Raw genomic sequence first — 21,003 nt, forward strand, 5'->3', positions numbered from 1 at the left:
GCAGGAGTCGCCAGCACTGGGGGAGCAAGGCAAGGGGAGAGCAGAGGGGACACAGCTAGCCGGCAGTCGGGAGGGTGATGACCACAGGGACTGCGGAGCCAGCCCTGGGAATCCCGGCAGGAAAGGAAGGACGGAGGGGCGTGCAGACAGGGGAACAGCCTGCGGGAGGCGAGAGGCTGCCCCCTCCCAGGACGGGAGCCCAGCAGTCAACACCTGAGGGGGAAAGCAGGCACACAGGTGTGGCCCCGCCCAGGTGAGCAGGGGCGCGGGGAGAGCCTCCACCAGGACGCCGCACCAGGAGGGCCAGCGCGGGGCCCAGCGCCGTGCGGGGTGGGACTCCCCTTCCTCCCGCCTGCAGAGAAACGTCTGTTCAACAGCCGTGAGGCAGGGAACCCGCCACGTCGCTGCCATCAGGGCGGCTGCGCCACACCTCCTGACCCTCACCACTGGGGCCTGCCCCCCGGGGCTTCACAATTAAGATGAAACAGGCCACACACATGTGCAGAACAGGGCACACTCTCATGCTGCCTCTCTCAGGACACAGGACAGGCCTCAGCCCTTGCTTAATAAAAAGCCTCAGTCACTACCAAATTTAGTATGTACATAACAGTGTAATAAGAATTTCAAATGACAAAATTTAAGGCCTTAAAATATGGTGGTCTTGATTAAGGTATGATTTCTCTCTTAAAAAAGGCAACCTCAGTAATCTGACGTTGTTGAATATTTCATCACTTCTGAAAATCAACCTTCTGGGTGTTCAAACTTGAAAAGCTGTCATTATTCTTGATAAAATATCAAAATGTCCTCAACACTTCTCAAGTGAAGCTTGACGATCACAGCGACTCTGCCAGGCTTAGGAAGACTAGCTCTCAGCACATGAGTTCGGAGGCCACAGCAAGGCAGGGGTCTAGGGGCGGGCCCAGCTGCTGAAGGAAGACCACAAATCACCTCTCGGTTACTGGGTGGGTGTCCCATCCAGCGTCTTTAAAACAAGACGCTTATTTTAAAAATGGAAAAATAACTAAACTACAGTGTAGCTCCCAGAATTCTTATCTCACAGTCACAAAAACTGATGGAGAGCGGCACTACAACTGTGTAGAGAAAGGCAGGATCAGACAGGTGCTGCTGTTAAAGCACACAGGAGGAGGAAAGGGTATTTACCAAAATGACATGCGATGCGCCTAAGAGTTACTTCTCCCCAACTCCTCTGCAACACGATTATATCAGAGAAGTAAAATGAGTAACAGTATTCTTCACGTACGACGAGGCTCCCAGGAAAACACGGAATCCTGCACACACATCACTACCCTCTAGGCACAAGCCAGGCTGTGAGAACGGACAAGCTGCAACCGGGGAAGTCTGACGCAAGGACTTCGTGTTTTGTTTCCACAAAGGAGAATCAGGAAAGAACAGCTTCCTGAGAAAGGACCGTTTCCATCAGGACCCCGAAGACAGGTGAGTTTCCACAGACACATGGACAAAGAAACATCCCTGATGAGCTGTAAAGACAGAAACTCCAAGGGACCAGCTTAGCGAGGGCCCAGGGGGATGCGGCCAGGCTAAAGAGCTGGTGGACTCTGGTGGAAAGCACTGCATACGTTAGACACCAGTTGGTCATTCACTTGGCCTCTGCTCTAGGCTCGACAGGACGCGAGCATGTTTGTGTTCTATGGAAGTGCCCACTCGTGCAGCGAGAAAGAAAGAAACATTAACCCATCTTTAGAATCTCAGCTCTCGGGCGGGGGGGGGGGGGGGGGGGTGCGGGTGTTCCTCATGGAAAACAAAAGGAAACTCTTAAATGGGAAAGAGGCTGCTGCGTAATAGATGGAGTGTAAACTGCCGAGTAAAGCCTGGCCTAATTTCCTTTTTTTCTGAGGAGGTCTGGGCAGGTTGCCTCCAGCTGCCCAGAGTGAGCAGGGCTTTTCCTGGTGTCAGAGCTGACCTGCCCTGAGAACTTCAGAGTCCTGGCTCTCACTTCTGTCACTGTGGTAAAACGAAATGCCACTATCAGTTACATCAAGCTGACAACACTCAGAAGACCTGAAAAGCCTCAGCTCAGGGCAGAGCCCACAGGGCTGAAGACACTACTCAACACAGGGCTGGGGACTTGGCCCGCTCGACCTGCAGGTGAATGAACGTACGATGCTGGGCATGCAGTAAGTCTCCCTCGCTGAATCCTAAGCAGTATCTCTGAATTGCATTTATAAAAATTAATTTACCTCAAAACTGAAGGAGAAAGTATGACAACTGACTGACTGTCTTCCTGACTTTCCAACAACTTAACAAAAATTACCTCAGAATTGAAGGGGTATTGGGGAAGCCAAGCAATATAGTAATTCTCTTTACAACTTCTCCCCAATTTTCCTACACTTTTTGTTTTAAAAAAATGATTTCAATGAATTGAACATTTCACTTTTACATCTGAAAGTAAAAGAATACACCCTTCAATATGAATGACAGAATATCCTTTTACATTGTTCAGTCTGCTTTCTCTGACTGAGAGATCAAAGCCAATGGCTCTGATCCTTGGCTCTCATTCTCTAGGGCAAAGACTCTAGGTGAAGGAGTAAAGTGAACCATGCTCTTAGCTCCTCTGAGGGGCACCTTGGCAAATTCAAACTCTACACCTAAACCTCCACATGTAACTCCCTGGAACAGGGACGACATTTCCCAAGCCCCTACGTCCACGGCTCTCACTCCCCTGAAAGCTGCACCTATGCTCCTGGAGATACACGTGTGGTTTTCCATAATCAGGGCTGATGACACACTTCTGTTCTCTGGCCACAGGAATATCTCCCAAGATTTGTCTACACGCTGATTCTGAAAGTTCAAAACAACAAACACCACCTAGTCATTACACCGTCAACATGCACGGTTTGCTGTGTGTCACTGATAACTCCATAAAGTTACTTTAGAAAAATGAGGATTCTTAACAATTAGGCCACCTGACTTCTGCTCAAAGTGGGCCAAAGGAACAGTACCAAGCAGGTGAGAATTCATCTCACAAACAATGAGGGAGACCACCTGGAGAGGCTCCGGGGTCTAATCCACAGGTGTCAACACTGCTACCCTCGTCTGGGAAAGTCTAAACCGGGCCTAACCAAGCACTCATCCAGCTTCATTAAAACACAAACAAAAAAACAGAGAACTTCCAGAATCACTGGAGAGACTCTGTGCTTCAAGGATGGTGGTGTCCGCATGTAACACCAAAATAAGCCGGTGACAGAACGTCAGTTCTTACTGAAAGAGGTGAACGTCAGCAACGTCCAAGTCCAGTTCGTTGCCGGGGTGGGCTCACCAGGTCCTCAGGCTGCCCGCTCAACCAGCAGCGTTCAGTGAGGCGACCAGGAGGAGCGCTGTGCGCGGGAGCCCAGGTGAGCCAGAGGGAAAGACGCCGGGCCCAGGAGCTCAAGTCCCACCAAGGGGGGCCCGGGGCAGAGGGCAACGCCCTCAGAGGAGACACAGACAGGGGACACCGCGCGGCGCAGAAACTACAAGCGCAGCGCTGACGGCTGCAGTCGCCCCGCAGCACCTCTCACAGGGGCGGGCACCGCCCAGCGCTGCCAGCCCAGCTCACCCTGCGGCTCTGTTCTACAGATGAGGACACAGTCACTCCACAACCGCTGGTCCAGCCAGGACTGGGATCCCGGGCCTCTGGGCTCAGAGTCCAAGTTCTTCCAGCACCACAGTGCCCTGTGTGTGAGGCAGGGCAGCTGCAGAGGAAGAATCACACTGCACGAGGCGCTGAGGGCAGGTGTGCCCGCAGAGGGGTCACCGGGCAGAGATCTGAGGGATCCGGCCCGCCCCACCCCCCGACGCCACCCCGCCCCCGCCAGCACCAACCACAGAACAAGACTGCAGTCCACAGGCCACCTCCACTTTTATATTCCAGCTGCAGCAGAGCTGCTAAATTTTTTTTGTTGGAAAAACTGGATGATAGTTTACATGAATGACTAGATTTAAAAAAAATGTGGGCTCATAAGCCCACAATACACAACAATGTTTGAGTATCATCCAAAATGGCATATTTAGCACTTACTTCATCTCAACTTTTGGCATGCCAAGAGTCATGTCATCTTTGTCCAAATGACCCTGAAATGTGAGTGAGTCAGCTCTGAATTAATGAGGGTGTTAAAATCTTCCATGCGGTTTTGGAGGAGCCTAGTATTTCTGAACAAAGAAAGTAGCAAGCTACTGGTTTCTTCTGAAGCCACATTCAGTCCTTGACAAACACAGCCTTTTACACATATCCTGATGTGGTTTCTCCAAGAGTCCCCTGGGTTTCCCCAGGGAATGTCTATCGTCCTTCCTTCCTAGTTTCCCACGTCCAGGAAGATCCATCCAACAACAAAATCCACAGCTTCGTGGCTCCAATGGGCAAGTCTCCGGGGGGGGTATGATGTGATCAAGGCAAAGACCGCTCCTCTTCACAGAGAGCTGAGGGGCAGAATCCAAGGACATTCACATGGCCGTTCTCTTCCTGCTCACCTCTCACCAGCCTCTCCTCTGTTCAAACCCTGAAGATTCTGGTACTTTAATCAGAGGTCTTTTGTCACCCCCTGTGATACAGGTCAGGAGCAGGATACCCAGTCCTGGTGCCGGAGCGGGGTGGGATTGAGACAGGAGACGGAGGAAGGGGTGGGGGGATAACGGGAGGGGAAGCACCCCGGCAGCGCCTCTAACGCCCTGGGTTTCCCATGCAGCTCTCTCCTCACCCACTGCTGATGCTGAGCTTCCGACTCGGGCCCAAGATCCTGCTGTAGGCCCGCCCCCACCCCGGCCATCCTGGTCAGAGCTGCTGCCACGGGCAAGCCCCAGCCATGGGCCTCTCTGCAGACCAGCCGCCCAACAGGACTTGGGCTCCCAGCCCCGCTGGTGAGGCTGTGACAGCCCAGCTGCTGCTCTGGGGACTTGGCCCTGAGCTGACTTCCTCAGGGGATGGGACACTGGGGCCCTTACTGTGCGGCTGTCCTCTGGGTCATGTCTGGCCTGAGCGCTGGACCGCGGTGCACAGGTCACAGCGGGGTCAGGCCCCTGAGACACATCATCACACGTACCTGCTCGATCCTCAGGGGTAAGTTTGGGGCAGCACCGTGCAAAAATCAGAGGCACCTAACATGGTGGAGACCTAAATGTGTGTCTACAAGATATAAGAAAATAATTTACAACTGGGTTTCTGTAACACCGTCTGTTTTTATAGCGGCGACAGTCTGAGCCCTGAAGGGGTTTATGGAGCAAGAGAAAGACATTACTCAGGAAAGAGCCCAGTCTGTGATTCCCAACACTAGCTGGCTTCACTCCATGCGAAGCTGCCCTGTACTGTCACCTGTGCTTTACTTGAACAGTTGAATTTTGTAGGTTGCTACTGAAATCTACCCACCTCCTCCCCTAAAGGCTGAACCCCATGCCAATCTCCAGGTGCCAGCAATGTCCATCCAACGGCCAGACATCAACGACAAGCTCCCAGTCCCCACCCTCCCCCCAGGAGAGACGATCTGTTCGCTCGTCTCAACTGGCAAAACTGTGGTTCAAATGAGGAAACTACTCTTGTGAAATCAAGAGGCGGGAGAATGCAAGTACTTTCCACCTGGGCAGACGTTTATCTTCCCAACTGAAGTCAGAGTAAATAATCCCCATGTCTCAAATGACTCTCTGACTCTGGGTTTGCTGTGGGTGGATCATTCATGCCCATCACGCAATTCTACACCCACCTGGTAACAAAAGCACGGCAGTCCTCTTGCACACCTGCCTGGAATGGAGGCCAGCACATGCACGCCAAGTGCTGGCTTGTAGCTCAGCTCATACAGGTGAAGACAGGCTCATTACTAAGCTCGTGTGCCCACGCTCCCGAGAGTAACCATCCACACACCCGGAAATGCATGTAACTTTCCCCGACCACAGTTAGAATATGTAAACAATGTACTGGAAGGGTTACCTGAGAGCTGAGGGTTTCCTCTGTTCTTTACTTCCAAAGAAGGAAAAAAAAGAAACAGGAACATTTGAAGGACACAAATAAAACTCAAGGCGTGTACACAATCTGAATTACCTTTCCATGGGTATATGGTAGTCACAGTAATTTTTTATGGAAACGAGGGCCATCTCACTGTCTATGGGGGAGACTGAACGCTGGCTCTAATGACACAATTTGTCATTTTTGTTCTCAGGATCGTGTCAAAACAAATGCCTCAGGTGAAAAGGCAGGAACAAAAGTGACGTGGTTTTACTTTGTTACATGCTTAAGATACATGCGTTGACATCTCAAAAACAGAATTACCTTCAGTTTCCCAAACAGCCTATGCGCCTCTTACTTTCTGGCCTGTGCACTCGCTGGTCATCCCGTGTGAGTGTCCTTTCTGCTATAAAAAGGCATCTTTTCCATTTTCTTGGTGAAGCGCTATCTACCCACCACAGAGACGTCGCTGAGAACTCGCTTCTTCCCAGAAGCCTTCTGGGATCTCAGCTAACCTTGCAGGGTTGTCTGGGCCGGTGTTTTAGTCTCTGAAACGTCTTCAACTTTGTTTTTGGCACTAAATTATTTTTTTTTAATTTTGTTTATTTTTTAATTGATGGAAAATTGCTTATAATTTTGTGTTGGTTTCTGCCATACAACAATGCAAATCAGTCATAACTATATATAAATACCCCTTTGTTTTTTGTATAAAATTCTTATGACTAAAGGACATGAAACTTTATTATATATGATGTTATAAAGTGAAAGTGAAGTCATTCAGTCGTGTCCGACTCTTTGAGACCCCATGGACTGTAGCATGCCAGGTTCCTCTCTGTTCATGGGATTCACCAGGCAAGAATACTGGAGTGGGTTGCCGTTTCCTTCTCCAGGGGATTGTCCCAGCCCAGGGACTGAACCTGGGTCTCCCGCACTGCAGGCAGACTCTTTACCATCTGAGCCAGCAGGGAAGACCATGATGTTATAAGGCCTACTGTAAATTATAACTTCCTAGTTCATTTTTAATTTAGTTCGTTTATTCCTTAATACAACATATTACTTTATACATACTCCTAAAGAGACTTTGCTGAGGATTGGCTGTATGTTTCTGAATAAAGCTGATTAAAGTGGGGAGGGTGGCTAACTGGCTGCTGGGATTAAGTGTGGGCAGTTTATCGCTTCTTTAATGCTGACTGGAGGCTACCCTGCAAATCAGTGTTTGAGTTCTGAGGGGTGGCACATAAACACACAGATAGACGCATCTCCCACCTTAGTCAGGACCTCACCAGCCTCTGACCCCAAAACTGCAAATGGAACACAGAGGCTGCAGGCAACTCAGGATCCCACGCGACAGACACGCCAACGCTCTCAGCAGGGGACAAAGTATAGAGCTCAAACATCTCATAGTCCCCTGGTCCTCAGGAACTGTGGGGCAGGATGGAGGAATTCCACCCCACAATCTAGAACAAGGGCATTCCTGGGGCTTTCTGCTATGAGGGCTTTTTTTCCCTTAAGTGGACTAGGTTTTTGTCTTTCTTTGTTCCCTAGTTTTATCCAAGAAAGGGACATGCAACATTGCATCACTTAAGGTGTGCAACAGGGAGGCAATGTGTGTGTACACTGAGAAATGGTCATGAGGACTTCTGGATGCTCACCCTGCACACTTAAGACTGGTCTGCTAAGCAGAATACTAACACGAGACGCTTCCACACACTGACTCACCTCAACATATGAAATTGGGAATATTCCTATTTTGTCTGCCAGCATGCCTTCAGCCCAGTTTTCATCCACTCTGCGGATCACAGTTAGAACGTCGTCCTAAAGAGACATCAACGGACATTACTCCACCTGACCCTAGGAAGCACGCCACCTGATTTTCTTTTTAACAGGAGACTCAAGTTGTAAGAGCACATGAAGTAAGATGCCATGTCTTTAGGATGTGACCACAGGAGGTGATGAACCGAATGGCACCAGGCCAGACAGCTGTAAATGAGCAGCCTGCTGGCACCTGCCATCCCACCCAGGCCCTGAACTCCTGTTCAAGGTGGCCTCTCAGGCTCTGTTCACCTTCTCTCCGATAAATACCAAAAGCCCATTTAAATGTACATCCTACAGTTTTTCTTTACCGAAAAAACACAACATTCTGGTCAAAATCCCAAAGCATTTTATCAATTCAATAGATACAGTCTGGTATGCTTTTTAGCAAAGAAATTTACATATAAAATAAGGAAGTAAAGATGCTTCATTTTGTTATTCATAATTCATGGAATTAAAATCCCCAAGTGGCATGCACCCACCCAAAAACATAGCTTAGAATTACATTTAGGCCCAAAATATGAAAATGATACCATACAGAGCATCAACCAAAATTATCTTTCATAGAGAACACTCTGTGCACAAAATTACTGTCTTTCTGATCTGAGAAGTCTGCTTCCAGATATTTTTAGAAGCACAGAGAGAGAGTTCACATAAAACTATTGTATGTCTTTGCACAGGCCAGAGTTCAGACATGCAGGTACACAGAAGAGCTGGCAAAAAGAAAGCAATGTGTTCTAACTTTACCTTTGCAAATGGGAGGCAATCTTTGTCAGCTTCCTTGTCTTTAACTTCAAAGTCATAAAGTGCTTTGCACTGGGGCGGGGGCTGAGGTAACGGTTTGATGATCTGCACGAAGTTGGTGGGGAAGAAGCCGTGGACCCCGCCAACCTCTCCGTGGTACCAGTTCTCATCCACCTGTCGCCGCAGGACAATGATGTCGCCTTTGCTGAACTTAAGGTCCCCGGGCTCCTTGCCTTCGTAGTTGTATAATGCTTTGGCACATGGTAACTGAGGTATTCCCTGAAGGAAAGAGGGGAGTTTTAATGAAAGAACTGTCCCAAAATGTCTGAAAATTCAACTGTTTCACTGTGGTTGTTAGTAAGTCCAGATCAAATACACACTTTGTCTTAGGAAGACAATCCCACATAAAAAACTGCGTGTGTGTGTGTGTGTGTGTCACCAAGAGCAAACAAAATCATGTCACACGAGGAAAGAACAGCAGACCACTCCCGGCCCCGAGACAGCGTTCTGTTCCTAAGGCTAGTTTAGTCAGACTTTCACCCTATTCACGGTTTTTAAGGACGTGGAAGTACTGCTAAGTCTGGCTTGCTGGCATAAAATTTAAAAACTCATTAAAAACTTAAATTCTGATATTAACTGCACCAAAGAGAAGGCTGAGTGCCAAAGGCTGCAAGGAGGTCAATCCTAAAGCAAATCAACCCTGAATATTTATTGGAAGGACTGATGCTGAAGTTTAAGCTCCAAACCTTCAGCCAACTGATGTGAAGAGCCGACTCAAGAGAAAAGACCCCGATGCTGGGAAAGACTGAGGGCGGGAGAAGGGGATGACAGAGGACGAGATGGTTGGACGGCATCACTGATTCAAAGGACATGCGTTTGAGCAAGCTCCAGGAGATGGTGAAGGACACAGAAGCCTGGCGTGCTGCAGTCCATGGGGTTGAAAAGAGTCGGACACGACTGAGCGACTGAACAACAAAGATCACCCAATACTCTCAATACAGTGAGTGGCAGGAGTAAACTTCAGGCAACAGCCTGGTTATAGCCTGGTGCCTGCAACCGGAAACACACTGCCTTGCATGTTGGGTTCTCTCAGAGACCAGGAACCCTGGAGGAGGCAGCCAGGGGTCGACGACACTCTAACCCACCAGCAGACGTTGGGTCCTGGCCCTGTCCTGCTCCGCTAGGCTGATTCAATTAAATTCCAAGAGACTGAAAAGTCAGTTTGGGTCAGACTTCCCCAAAGAAAACTTCCTGTACTAAATAAAATGATTCTCACCCTGACTTCAAACCCAGCAAAGTTCACTGATCTTTAAGAAGCTGATCCTCACAGAGACTGCAGACAATGAAGTATAAAGAGTAAAGCGATTGAAAAGCAAGCAAGACTGCATTTTTCTTGTGCAAAAACCATCCCGAGAGCTGGGAGCCACAGGGGCCCCTCAGGCACCTCCTGGAAAGGCTGGGGGTCGCAGCCTTGCCTGGCCCCCAGACCTTCGGCTGCCTTCCCAAACTGCTTCCTAGGCAAGGCCTCCGGCATCCACAGAGTTTACATTTCACTTGGCTACATATGAAAGGGAGGCTCAGGAGCAGAGGGAGCCAGAGGCGGCCAAGCGCGCTCTGCAGCTGCCCTCAGGCCTCGGCAAAGAGCTGGGCAGTGCAGGCAACATGAGCTTTGACAACAGCTCTTAACCCAAAAATACACTTCAGTAAACAGTGACTGCTTTGCTCCTATAAAAAAAGAGTAACTATGACGTGGGCCTGTTTTACTTTTCTAATGTTTTTGCTTCTCCATTCCATACACAGGTATTTTATAGGACATTAAAATCCTCAGGCGAGTGGCACACAAACACTTCTGACTCACTGCTTTCTGGCCCATTTCTGCCCCATGGGTGTACTCCAGTACATCTAGCAAAGAGCTGCATGGTGATCTAGCTGAGGTCCTCACATGCAAAGAAAACCTTCACTGCCAATTGATTTTATAGACTCTAAATGCCAGTGCCCAAATACACATGCACAACAACCCCTCTAAATTCAAATTCCTTCATGCATTTCTTACTGCTCCATAAAGTAAGAAAGATTCAATGGCCTACTAAAAAGAATATTTAGAAGATACTCCTGTCATAGGAACAGCAATAAAATGTGTAAAGTTTAATGACTGAGTTGTATCTCAATTGGTATAAACTGTGGCTGATTGCAACTTGACTTCCAAAAACTTCCAGAAAGAACTGAGCCCCGCTACGTGGACACCGTCCTGCCACGTTCACCTGTTCAGCAGGTGAACCAGTCTGCTCTCACACTCCAGTCTCCGAGGTGCCTCGCCTCCATGCTGCTGTCTGAATGTCTGTGTGCCCCTGTGGTCCGGATGTTGAAACCCACCCCTCAAAGGCGATGCTGAGCAGGCGGGTGCTCAGGGCAGGAGGTGGGGCCCTCCATAGTGGAGCTGGTACCCATAGAAACCCCACGTCCCTTCTGCCCAGGGAGGGCGCAGCGAGGGGCACGAGCAGTGGACTGGGGGACTCCTCCAGATAGCTGATCTGAACTTGCCGGATGCTACGGTGCTGAGAAATCGGGCTTGTCATTTACAAGCTGCCCCATCTGGGGTGTTTCATGAGGCAGCCTGGACGGACTGACAGTCTTCCACTGGAGCTCACCAAAGGCACCCGGCCCCCACCACGTTCCTACCTGGAGGGTCCCCAGTATGTCCCCAGAGGGACACGTCCTGAGGTGACAAGGAGGCCAGCTTTCCCCCGCTTACAGTTTCCTGTCTGTCTGGGACGAATGCTCCTGTTGTTTGGAATCACCCATAAATAAGACCAAGTTTGGGGTGGATGAAGGTCCCCAGGATGGTCCGTTTGCACACGTACTGGCCACGCCTGCTTCAGGACCAGACTGGATGCTGCCGCCAGGGGGAGGGGCTGCTAGTCCTGAGCCCGCTGCACACGGCCCTCACCTCACCCAGCCTGCTCCCCACGAGACCAGGGTACCTGGGCACCGCGGCTGCGGGCCCCACCTCTCCTCACGAGCACCCACCTGGGTGCCCGTGATCACAGCCCTGCTGGATGAACCTCATCGCTGGTGGGCTGAGCACTGAACTGTGATGGCTCTATGGCAAACACCACCTCCTCAGGGTCAGCTGCTTCAGAGACGGTTCTACGGTGGGTCAGGCTCACCAGCTACGGACACGCTGACCGCACACCCCCACACCTGGGAGCCGTGCTCCGTGGGGATGCACGGCTGCACACCGTGTGGCCTGACCCCAGCACCTCCTCCAGGCACAGCGCGTGGTGGACCTGCACGGTGGACAGAGGAAGGGCAGGGGGAGGAGGGAGGCATGTCACCCCCCAGCCCTGGGGCTGCCGGGGAGCTGGCACCCGTGCGCCAGGAACACCTGCAGAAGCAAGAGCCACTGCGGCTGACTGGCGTCCACCTCACCGTGTGCTGGAAACAGCGCTGAGAACAGGACACGCTCTGGAAGAGAGCAGCTGAGGGCTCTGTGCTGACTGCACTGTTGGCGTCCGAAACACGCGAAGCCAAGCCTGCTGCAGACCACAGCAAACAAACATCTTACAGACTCCTCTGGCGGTTAGGAGGAAGCAGTCACACAACTGATACATTCTATTTTTTCTTGAATGACCTTAAAAATGGAGTACCCAACTGACAAACCATTGCACAAAACAAATCTTACAGATGTTTCTAAGGGGAGAGAGCTCCTGAGAACGCAGCCACTGAAATAAAACAAAGGAACGCATGCCACTCGTCGCCCTGTTAGCTTTCTGTTTCATCACTTTTAATAGTTATAATAATAGTTCACAGAGAGCAGCACATTTATTGGGAAAATTAGCGACAGTAACTTGATCTGCTGTCTTGAGGATTCATGGCAGAATGAGGGCTATTTCCTGGTAAAGCATCAACTTTCTATCTATTTGGGAAACACCTGGGTCCCCGGCAAGGGCCCTGCCCCAAGCCTGCCTTTCCTCCCCTCTGCCCCGGGGCCCTGCCAGGCCCCCATCCAACCCTCACAGAAAGCCGGGAACGGGGGTGAGCCAGGGGCACCGGGGAGGGACGTATGGGGGCAGGCTTTAACACTGAACAGGACGGTCAGGCAAGGTCTCCAGTTCAACTGCCTGGGTTAGATTTTTCTTTTTTTTTTTGTCCATTGTTTTCATTAATGTAGTGGACAGAGATGCTCATATAATTTAAACATGACATTAACTGTGAAAGACAGCTCACATTTTCAGAATTAAAACAGCACTGGAGGAGACTGCACATGTATGGACAATCAAGTAAACGTGTCAAGGCAATTCAACTGGGGAAAAGAAAGTCTTTTCAGCAATGGATGTGGAACTCTTAGAAGTCCATGGGAGAGACCCTTACCTCACACCACATATAAAAATAACCTGAGATGGATCTCAGAATCAAATGTAAAATATAAACCTGTAAGATTTCCAGGAAAACACACAGAATAATATCTTAATGATAAATATCAAAGTCTGCTTTGCCTCCCCCCCGGCATTCTTAACTAAACATTAAAATTTACAAGTTGAACTTTATCAAAACTGAAAAATTCTGTTCATTGAAAGAGACAATAAAAAAATAAAAATTCATGCTACATATAGGGGAAAACATTTGCAATACCTGTATCTGACAATGGACTTAAATTCAGAAATATAAAGAACTGCAAATAAATAACAACCCACCAACCCAGCTGAAAACCAGGCAAAAGATCTGAACACACACTTCAAAAAGGAACTGTAGACGTGCTCAACATCCCTAGTCATCAGGGAAATATAAACTAAAACCACAATGAGTTATTACTTCATACCCATTAGGATGATTAAAATTTTAATGGCTGACAACAGAAAATGTTAATGATACAGAGCCAACAACTCACGCATGCTGCAAGTGGGCATTTTAAGTGGTGTAACCACTCTGGAAAACTACTCAACAGTTTCTTATAAAGTTACAAACACAGCTACTCATGGCCCCACAGTTCCAGTCCTGGGTGTTAATCCAAGAAATGAAGGTGTGTGCACACAAAGATCTGCACAAAAAGGCTCCCTGCAGAACTATTCACAACGTGAACACTGAAAACCCAGGCGGTCCATCTGCCGAAGACCAACGCTGGACTCCTCAGCTATTTTAACACAGAGAAAAGGACACCTTACTGATACTTATGAATGGAAAGTCAGAATAAATATATAAGAGAATAAACATGTATCAGAATTGTTCAGTCACTAAGTCCTGTCCAACTCCTTGCGAACCCATGGACTGAAGCATGCCAGGCTCCTCTGTCCTTCACTATCTCCTGGAGTTTGCTCAAATTCATGTCCATTGACTTGGTGACGCTATCTAACCATCTTATCCTCTGTCACCCCCTTCTCCCTTAGCCTTCAATCTTTCCCAGCATCAGGGTCTTTTCCAGTGAGCTGGTTCTTTGCATCAGGTGGCCAAAGGATTGGAGTTTCAGCATCAGTCCTTTCAATGAATATTCAGGGTTGATTTCCTTTAGGATCGACTGGTTTGATCTCCTTGTTGTCCAAGGGACTCAAGAGTTTTCTCCAGCACTACAATTAGAAAGCATCAATTCTTTGGCGCTCAGCCTTCTTTACAGTCCAACTCTCACATCCATACATGACTACTGGAAAAACCATAGCTTTGACTATATGGTCCATTGTTGGCAAAGTGATGTCTCTGCTTTTTTATTACACTGTTTAGGTTTGTCATAACTTTCCTTGCAAGAAGCAAGTGTCTTTTAATTTCATGACTGCAGTCACCATCTGCAGCAATTTTGGAGCCCAAGAAAATAAAATCTGTCACTGTTTCCACTCTTTTCCCTTCTGTTCTCCATGAAGTAATGAGACCGATGTCATGATCTTAGTTTATTTAATGTAGAGTTTCAAGCCAGCTTTTTCACTCTCTCTTTCATCCTCATCAAGAGGCTCTTTAGTTCCTCTTCACTTTCTGCCTAATGTCGTATCAGAATACATATATACAAATTACATTTACATGACTTTGAGAATAGGTAAAGTCAAACTACTGTAAAGAAATCCTCACAAGGCATGAGAAAATAGATGTATTTTATATCTTGGCTGGGATGTTGGTTAGTCAGCTGTAGACATGTGTCAAAACTCAGTATAATTCCACACTTGAGGATTTTCATGCTGTAATTCACTTAATGTAAGTTTTACTTCAATATTAAAATGCTTTAAAAATAAACCAGTGGCAGCACAGTGAAAAAAACTTAGAAATGACCCCATATGCCAGATCTGTAACTATGTACGCACGTGGGGGAAAGATACACAAGTATCTCAGTCAGTAGCAAGCCTAACTGGGCAAACGAGAGACCTGCAGTGCAGAAGCAGAGACCAGTGCCCAGCAGGAAGGAAGCCCACCACCGAGGCAGAGAGCTGGATTCTGCGGCCATCTGACCCCCCAGCAGTGCTGGGGCCACTCCCTGGAAGGCCTGGACGCAGGCTGAAATCCACACACAGGAGGAGCACACAGCTGCAGGGCTCTCGGTGGGGAGAGGGAGGCACAGATGACTTCACCTACATCTCACCTATTCTCTCTACATAATATTTGAAGGTACTATGAAAGACAAGCTGCAGAAGCGGAGATGTATTTGTGGGGCAGTCAGTCTTCAAATACAACAGAGAAGTCTCATGCAGGGAGAGTAAGTCAGCTGCATATTTGCTGACGGAAAAACACAGGCTGAAATGGATGCATGCATTATTTAAGTGGGATGAAAGGATTTCCTGACAGCAAGGGCTGTTCAGTACTGCAGTGAATTATGACACCTCTGTCACTGGAGACTTGGAAGAATCCAACCTCTCACTAGATGAGTTCTGCCCAAAGGCACAGGAAGACAGGGCACCCTGCGATCTTGATGACTCCTGTGGCTCCCAGACCATCTGAGAGGGTGCTTTCATTCCCGCTGGCTCTGTCTCTGTTCCCTTTTTAGGGGTGGGCTCTCCAGCATGTGGAGGGGATGAGGTGTGGCCAGGCTCCCTGAGGGCACATTTGGGAAGAAGACACCTGCGGTGTGAAGGAGCTGCAGGGCCTAAATGCGGCCTCAAGGCCCCAGGGTCCAGGCTACAGGAGAGCCGAGGCAGCTCGGCTGCGGGCCACACGCTCGGCCCTTCCTCTCACCGCGAATGCCTTCCATGCAGAGGGATACACAATGTGCCGTCACCGTCACTGCTTTAGGAGGGATGCTCTGCTGGAGGAGCCAGTGTGCAGACAGCACGTGATCGCAGGGCGGGACACTCTCACTGTGGAACAATCTACTCTCAGGGTGGAAGGTCAACCCTGTGAACCCAGACGGTGCTATCAACATCTTCAATGAGGAAACAAAAGCTTTGGGATTGGGGCTTTCAAAAAGCATTCAAGGTACAATCTTCTGACCTTTTCAACTAAGCTCTTTCACCTTTGACTTTGTCTTAAAAGGATGCTTATGATACTTGAAAATATTCTGTGGGTGAGATGAGTGTTACTGAAAAACACTGTCTTTATGCCTTAATTTCTCCAAATATATGATGATATAAGAGGAAAAGAAATACCCATGTGCAGTAAATAATTTTTATCAATAGCGGATTATTTTGAAACAAGCGATTTTATTGAAGCACTCACAAAAAAAAAAAGAACCCAAAAAACCAGTGTTCCAATTCAAGTATAATGATTTCCAAAAATAAGAAATAAGAGAAACTTGAAAGATTTACTAAGATACTTCTGATAAGCCCAAATCTAACTCTTCTATCTTTCTCTAAATGACCAAAGAACAGGATATGAATTAAAGGTATTTTCAACCAAAATGAGGGGCTTCCCTGGTGGCTCAGATGGTAAAGAATCTGCTTGCAATTCGGAGAACACAGGTTTGATCCCTGGGTAGAGAAGATCCCCTGGAGAAGGGAACGGGTACCCACTCCAGGATTCTTGCCTGGAGAATCCCACAGACAGAGGAGTCTGGCAAGCTACAGTCCAGGGAGTCACAAAGAGTCAGATACGACTGAGCAACTAACACTAACACTCAACCAAGATAAATCATAAAGAGATAAATTGTTTTTTATATTTCTAGATGATTAAACATATAGCAGCGAGTATAAGTTAAGCGAGACTACTTGTAATAAACATCCAATATATATGGCATTTTTTTTCATACTGTTCCTGGGGTTCTCAAGGCAAGAATACTGGAGTGGCTTGCCAGTCCCTCCTCCAGTGGACCACATTTTGTCATTGGAAAAGACCCTGATGCTGGGAAAGATTGAGGGCAGGAAGAGAAGAGGAAGACAGAGGATGAGATGGTTGGATGACATCACCGACTCAATGGACATGAATTTGAGCAAACTGCAGGAGACAGTGAAGGACAGGGAAGCCTGGTGTGCTGCAGTTCATAGAGTTGCAACAATTCGGATACAACTTAGCGACTGAACAACAACGATGACATATGGCATAAGAAGATAACTGATCATTCTAGCTGCATTCATAATAAAATTTGAGATGAGAAATTAGATCATTTGAGATGGCCACGGGAATGGATTCAATTATAGCTAAAAATCTACTACATATCTATGTTTTTAAAAATGTGTTATAATTGAACGTTTCTTTGGGTAAAGAAGCTAGGTTGTCCTGTCCGCAGGCTGTGAGCACTGTGAGACCAGGGCCAGGTCTCCCATTTGCATCCTGATAGCCCAGTGGGCAGACCAGAATCAACTCACTGGATTTCATGCCAAGAGATCTACCACACACATCTTGTTAAATCTATCATTTTTATCAGATCAGGCTTTTCCCAATTCCCTTCCAGCAAACTCGGTTCAAACTCTTCTCCTGAAACTTAAGATCCCAAACAATTTTCTCAAATACCTCATCCTCCTTTCTCAGTAGGTATCCAATATTCTAACTCCCTAGTTCCTAACACAGTCTCTCTTCCCCCACCCCTGGGACATTTCTCCGACACTCTCTCCATGTGAAGAGACCTCTTCCCCAGACCCCATGTCCACGTGTCAGAAGCCCATTTACCCTACAAGACACAACTCAAATACAACAGTGTCCAACCCCTTTCTTATTCCTTAATAGAGATGTACATCTCCTTCTGGATCCCAGATGGTTGTCTATGGTTCCCTGTTGGCTTAACTGCACCTTTTAAATATATACTTGCATTCTTAACTAGTAACAGTATGAGACGTAAAACATTCTGAGGGCAGGGATAGTCTCTGACATGGTCCTGAGTCCCTGCAGGATCCAGCTCTGGGCCTTACACACAGTAAGTGTATTTACTGAAAGACGAGGTCCTTCCTCCCCACACCCTTTCACAGCAACCTCACAATCCTAAGCGATGAGAGGCGTTTCTGTCTGCTCCCCCCACCACCCACCTCATACCCTCTGGCCAGGGTGTGTCTGGTGTCCTACGACCAGGAACTCTGCGTAAGAAGTTAGTGGGGTGGCCTATGTAATATCTGCTGATCCGCAACAACCCAACAGAAGGTCAGGGCACTGAGACGGGCATCTGCTTATACTTTGGTTGTTTTATCTGATCTAGGCAAGGAAATCAAGGGAAGAGATGCAAATCAAGGCAGTGTGCAGTCGTGGCTAAACACAGGTGTTTACTTGCCTGAGTCCCTGGTGGTTCAGATGGTAAAGAATCTGCCTGCGATATAGGAGACCCAGATCCAGTCCTTGGGTCCAGAGGATCCCTGGAGGAGGACACAGTAACCCACTCCAGTATTCCTGCCTCGGAAATCCCATGGACAGAGAAGTCTCGTGGGCTACAACCCATGGGGTCGCAAAGAGTCGGACATGACTGAGTGACTAACACATAGCAGTTCTAGAAAAAGAGGGAAAACATGCATTTAGTTTAGTTCGGTCGCTCAGTCATGTCTGACTCAGTCCATGTGACCCCATGGACTGCAGCACACCAGGCTTCCCTGTCCATCACCAATTCCCGGAGCTTGCTCAAACTCCTGTCCATCAAGTCAGTGATGCCATCCAATCATCTCATCCTCTGTCGTCCCCTGCTTCTCTTGCCTTTAATCTTTCCCAGCATCAGGATCTTTCCAAATGAGTCAGTTCTTCCCATCAGGCAGCCGAAGTATTGGAGCTTCAGCTTCAGCATCAGTCCTTCCAATGAATATTCAGGATTGACTTCCTTTAGGATTGACTGATTTGATCTCTTTGAAGTCCAAGGGACTCCTAACAGTCTTCTCCAATACCACAGTTCAAAAGCATCAATTCTTTGGTGCTCAACTTTATGGTCCAACCCTCACATCTATAGATGACTACTGGAAAAACCAGAGCTTTAACCATACGGACCTTTGTTGGCAAAGTGATGTCACTGCTTTATAATGTGCAGTCTAGATTTGTCACAGATTTCCTTCCAAGAAGCAAGCGTCTTCCAAGGAGCCGTTTCATGGCTGCACTCACTGTCCACAGTGACTTTGGAGCCCGAGAAAAAGTCAGCCACTGTTTCCACCGTTTCCCCATCTATTTGCCATGAAGTGATGGGACCAGATGCCATGATTTTAATTTACTGAATGCTGAGTTTTAAGCCTTAAAACTTAATGCTAAGTTTTAAGAGGTTTTTCACTCTCCTCTTTCACCTTCATCAAGAGACTCTTTAGTTCCTCTTTGTTTTCTGCCATAAAGGTGGTGTCATCTGCATATCTGAGGTTATTGATATTTCTCCCTGCAGTCTTGATTCCAGCCTGTGCTTCATGCAGCACGGCATTTCGCATGATATACTCTGCATATAACTTAAATAAGCAGGGCCTTGATGTACTCCTTTCCCAATTCGGAACAAGACTGTTTTTCCATGTCCAGTTCTAACTGTTGCTTCTAGACAGGCATATAGATTTCTCAGGAGGCAGGTAAGGTGGTCTGGTATTCCCATCTCTTGAAAAATTTTCCACAGTTTGCTGTGATCCACACAGTCAAAGTCAGTGAGACAGAAGTAGATATTTTTCTGAAATTCTCTTGCTTTTTCTATGATCCAATGGATGTTGGCAATTTGATCTCTGGTTCCTCTGCCTTTTCTAAATCCAGATTGAACATCTAAAAGTTCATGGTTCACTCACTGTTGAAGCCTGGCTTAGGGAATTTTGAGCATTACTTTGCTAGTGTGTGAAATGAGTACAATTGTGCAGTAGTTTGAACATTCTTTGGCATTGTCTTTCTCTGGGATTGGAATGAAAACTGACCTTTTCCAGCAAACATGTATTAGCATACCAGAAATTTTTCAGAACTTAGAGAAGAAGACTTGAAAGCAAGTGAAATCAGGAAAATTTCAGTGGCTGTAAATGGGTGAATTTTATTAGTATGTGAACTATATCTCAAACCTAAAGTTTTTAGTTGATATCTAAAAAAGTAAAAAACAGACCAAAAAGCCTTTGGTGTGAGTAGTCAAATTATATTTACTTCTAAGATAGCCAAATTCTTTTATCAAAAATTATAAATACACTGAAACTTATAAAACACTAAAAGCATTTCAATGGCTGAATAGAAAAATATATAAGGCAGGGCCAAAGACCAAGATGGCGAGTGTCCCACTCCCCCAAAGTAACAGGGGTAAAAGCAAAGATAAACACATGAAACCAACCTACACGTATAAGCTTCTGTGCAGCAAAGGAAACCATCGACAAAATAAAAAGACAACCAACAGCAAACAATGCAGCCGAAAAGGGCTTAGTTTCCCAAATACACAAACAGCTCATATTCAAAAACTGAACGACCCAACAAAAAATGGGCAGATCTAAATAGACATTTCTCCAAAGAAGACATGAAGATGGCTAATGGGTACATGATAAGATGCTCAACATTGCTAATTATTAGAGAAACGCAGATCAGAAGAACAATGAGGCACCAGCTCATGCAGGTCAGAGTGGCTGTTATCAGATACTCTACAAATAAGAGATGCTGCAGAGGGTGTGGAGAAGGGGAAACCGCAGCGCACGGCTGGTGGGGGTGTAAACTCATGCAGCCACTATGGAGAACAGTGTGAAGGCCCCTTAAAAACCAAGATCAGGATTACCGTATAGTCTAGCAGTCCTACTCCTGGGCATGTATCTGGAGAAAACCACAGGTTGAAAAGGTACATGTACCCAAGTGTTCACAGTGGCAATATTTACAACAGTCAAGATGTGAAAGGAACCTAACTAAATGTCCATCAACAGATGAATGGAAAAGAAATGTGGAATAGATATATATATAGACACATATATATACATATATTCATATATATATGAATATTACTCAGTCACTAAAGAGAATGAAATAATGCCATTTGCAGCAACACGGTTGGGCCTAGAGATCATCATACTGAGTGAAGGAAGATAAACAAAGAAAAATATCATATATTACTTATACACATGATCTTAAAAAGATGATATGAATGAACTTATTTATAAAACAGAAACAGACAACAGACATAGAAAACAAACTTATGGTTACCAATGGGGCAAGGCAGAGAGGGATCAACTGTGAGTATGAGATTAAGAGAAACAAACTATTAT

General features: G+C 47.1%; 1 protein-coding gene across 5 annotated transcripts in view; it reads right to left on the reverse strand.

Annotated features, from left to right (window-relative positions):
- SH3RF1 (SH3 domain containing ring finger 1) overlaps positions 1 to 21,003 on the reverse strand; it is a 157,074-nt gene that overhangs the window by 35,616 nt on the left and 100,455 nt on the right. For all 5 annotated transcript variants that reach the window (XM_061132656.1, XM_061132655.1, XM_061132654.1 and 2 more), the window contains exons 3-4: positions 8,510 to 8,785; positions 7,670 to 7,765 (exon numbers count right to left, since the gene is read on the reverse strand). In XM_061132656.1, the coding sequence (XP_060988639.1) occupies positions 7,670 to 7,765; positions 8,510 to 8,785 (372 nt within the window). The remainder of the gene's footprint in view (positions 1 to 7,669; positions 7,766 to 8,509; positions 8,786 to 21,003) is intronic.

Source organism: Dama dama, chromosome 29, assembly GCF_033118175.1.
Source record: "Dama dama isolate Ldn47 chromosome 29, ASM3311817v1, whole genome shotgun sequence".
In the NCBI taxonomy this organism is placed as follows: domain Eukaryota; kingdom Metazoa; phylum Chordata; class Mammalia; order Artiodactyla; family Cervidae; genus Dama; species Dama dama.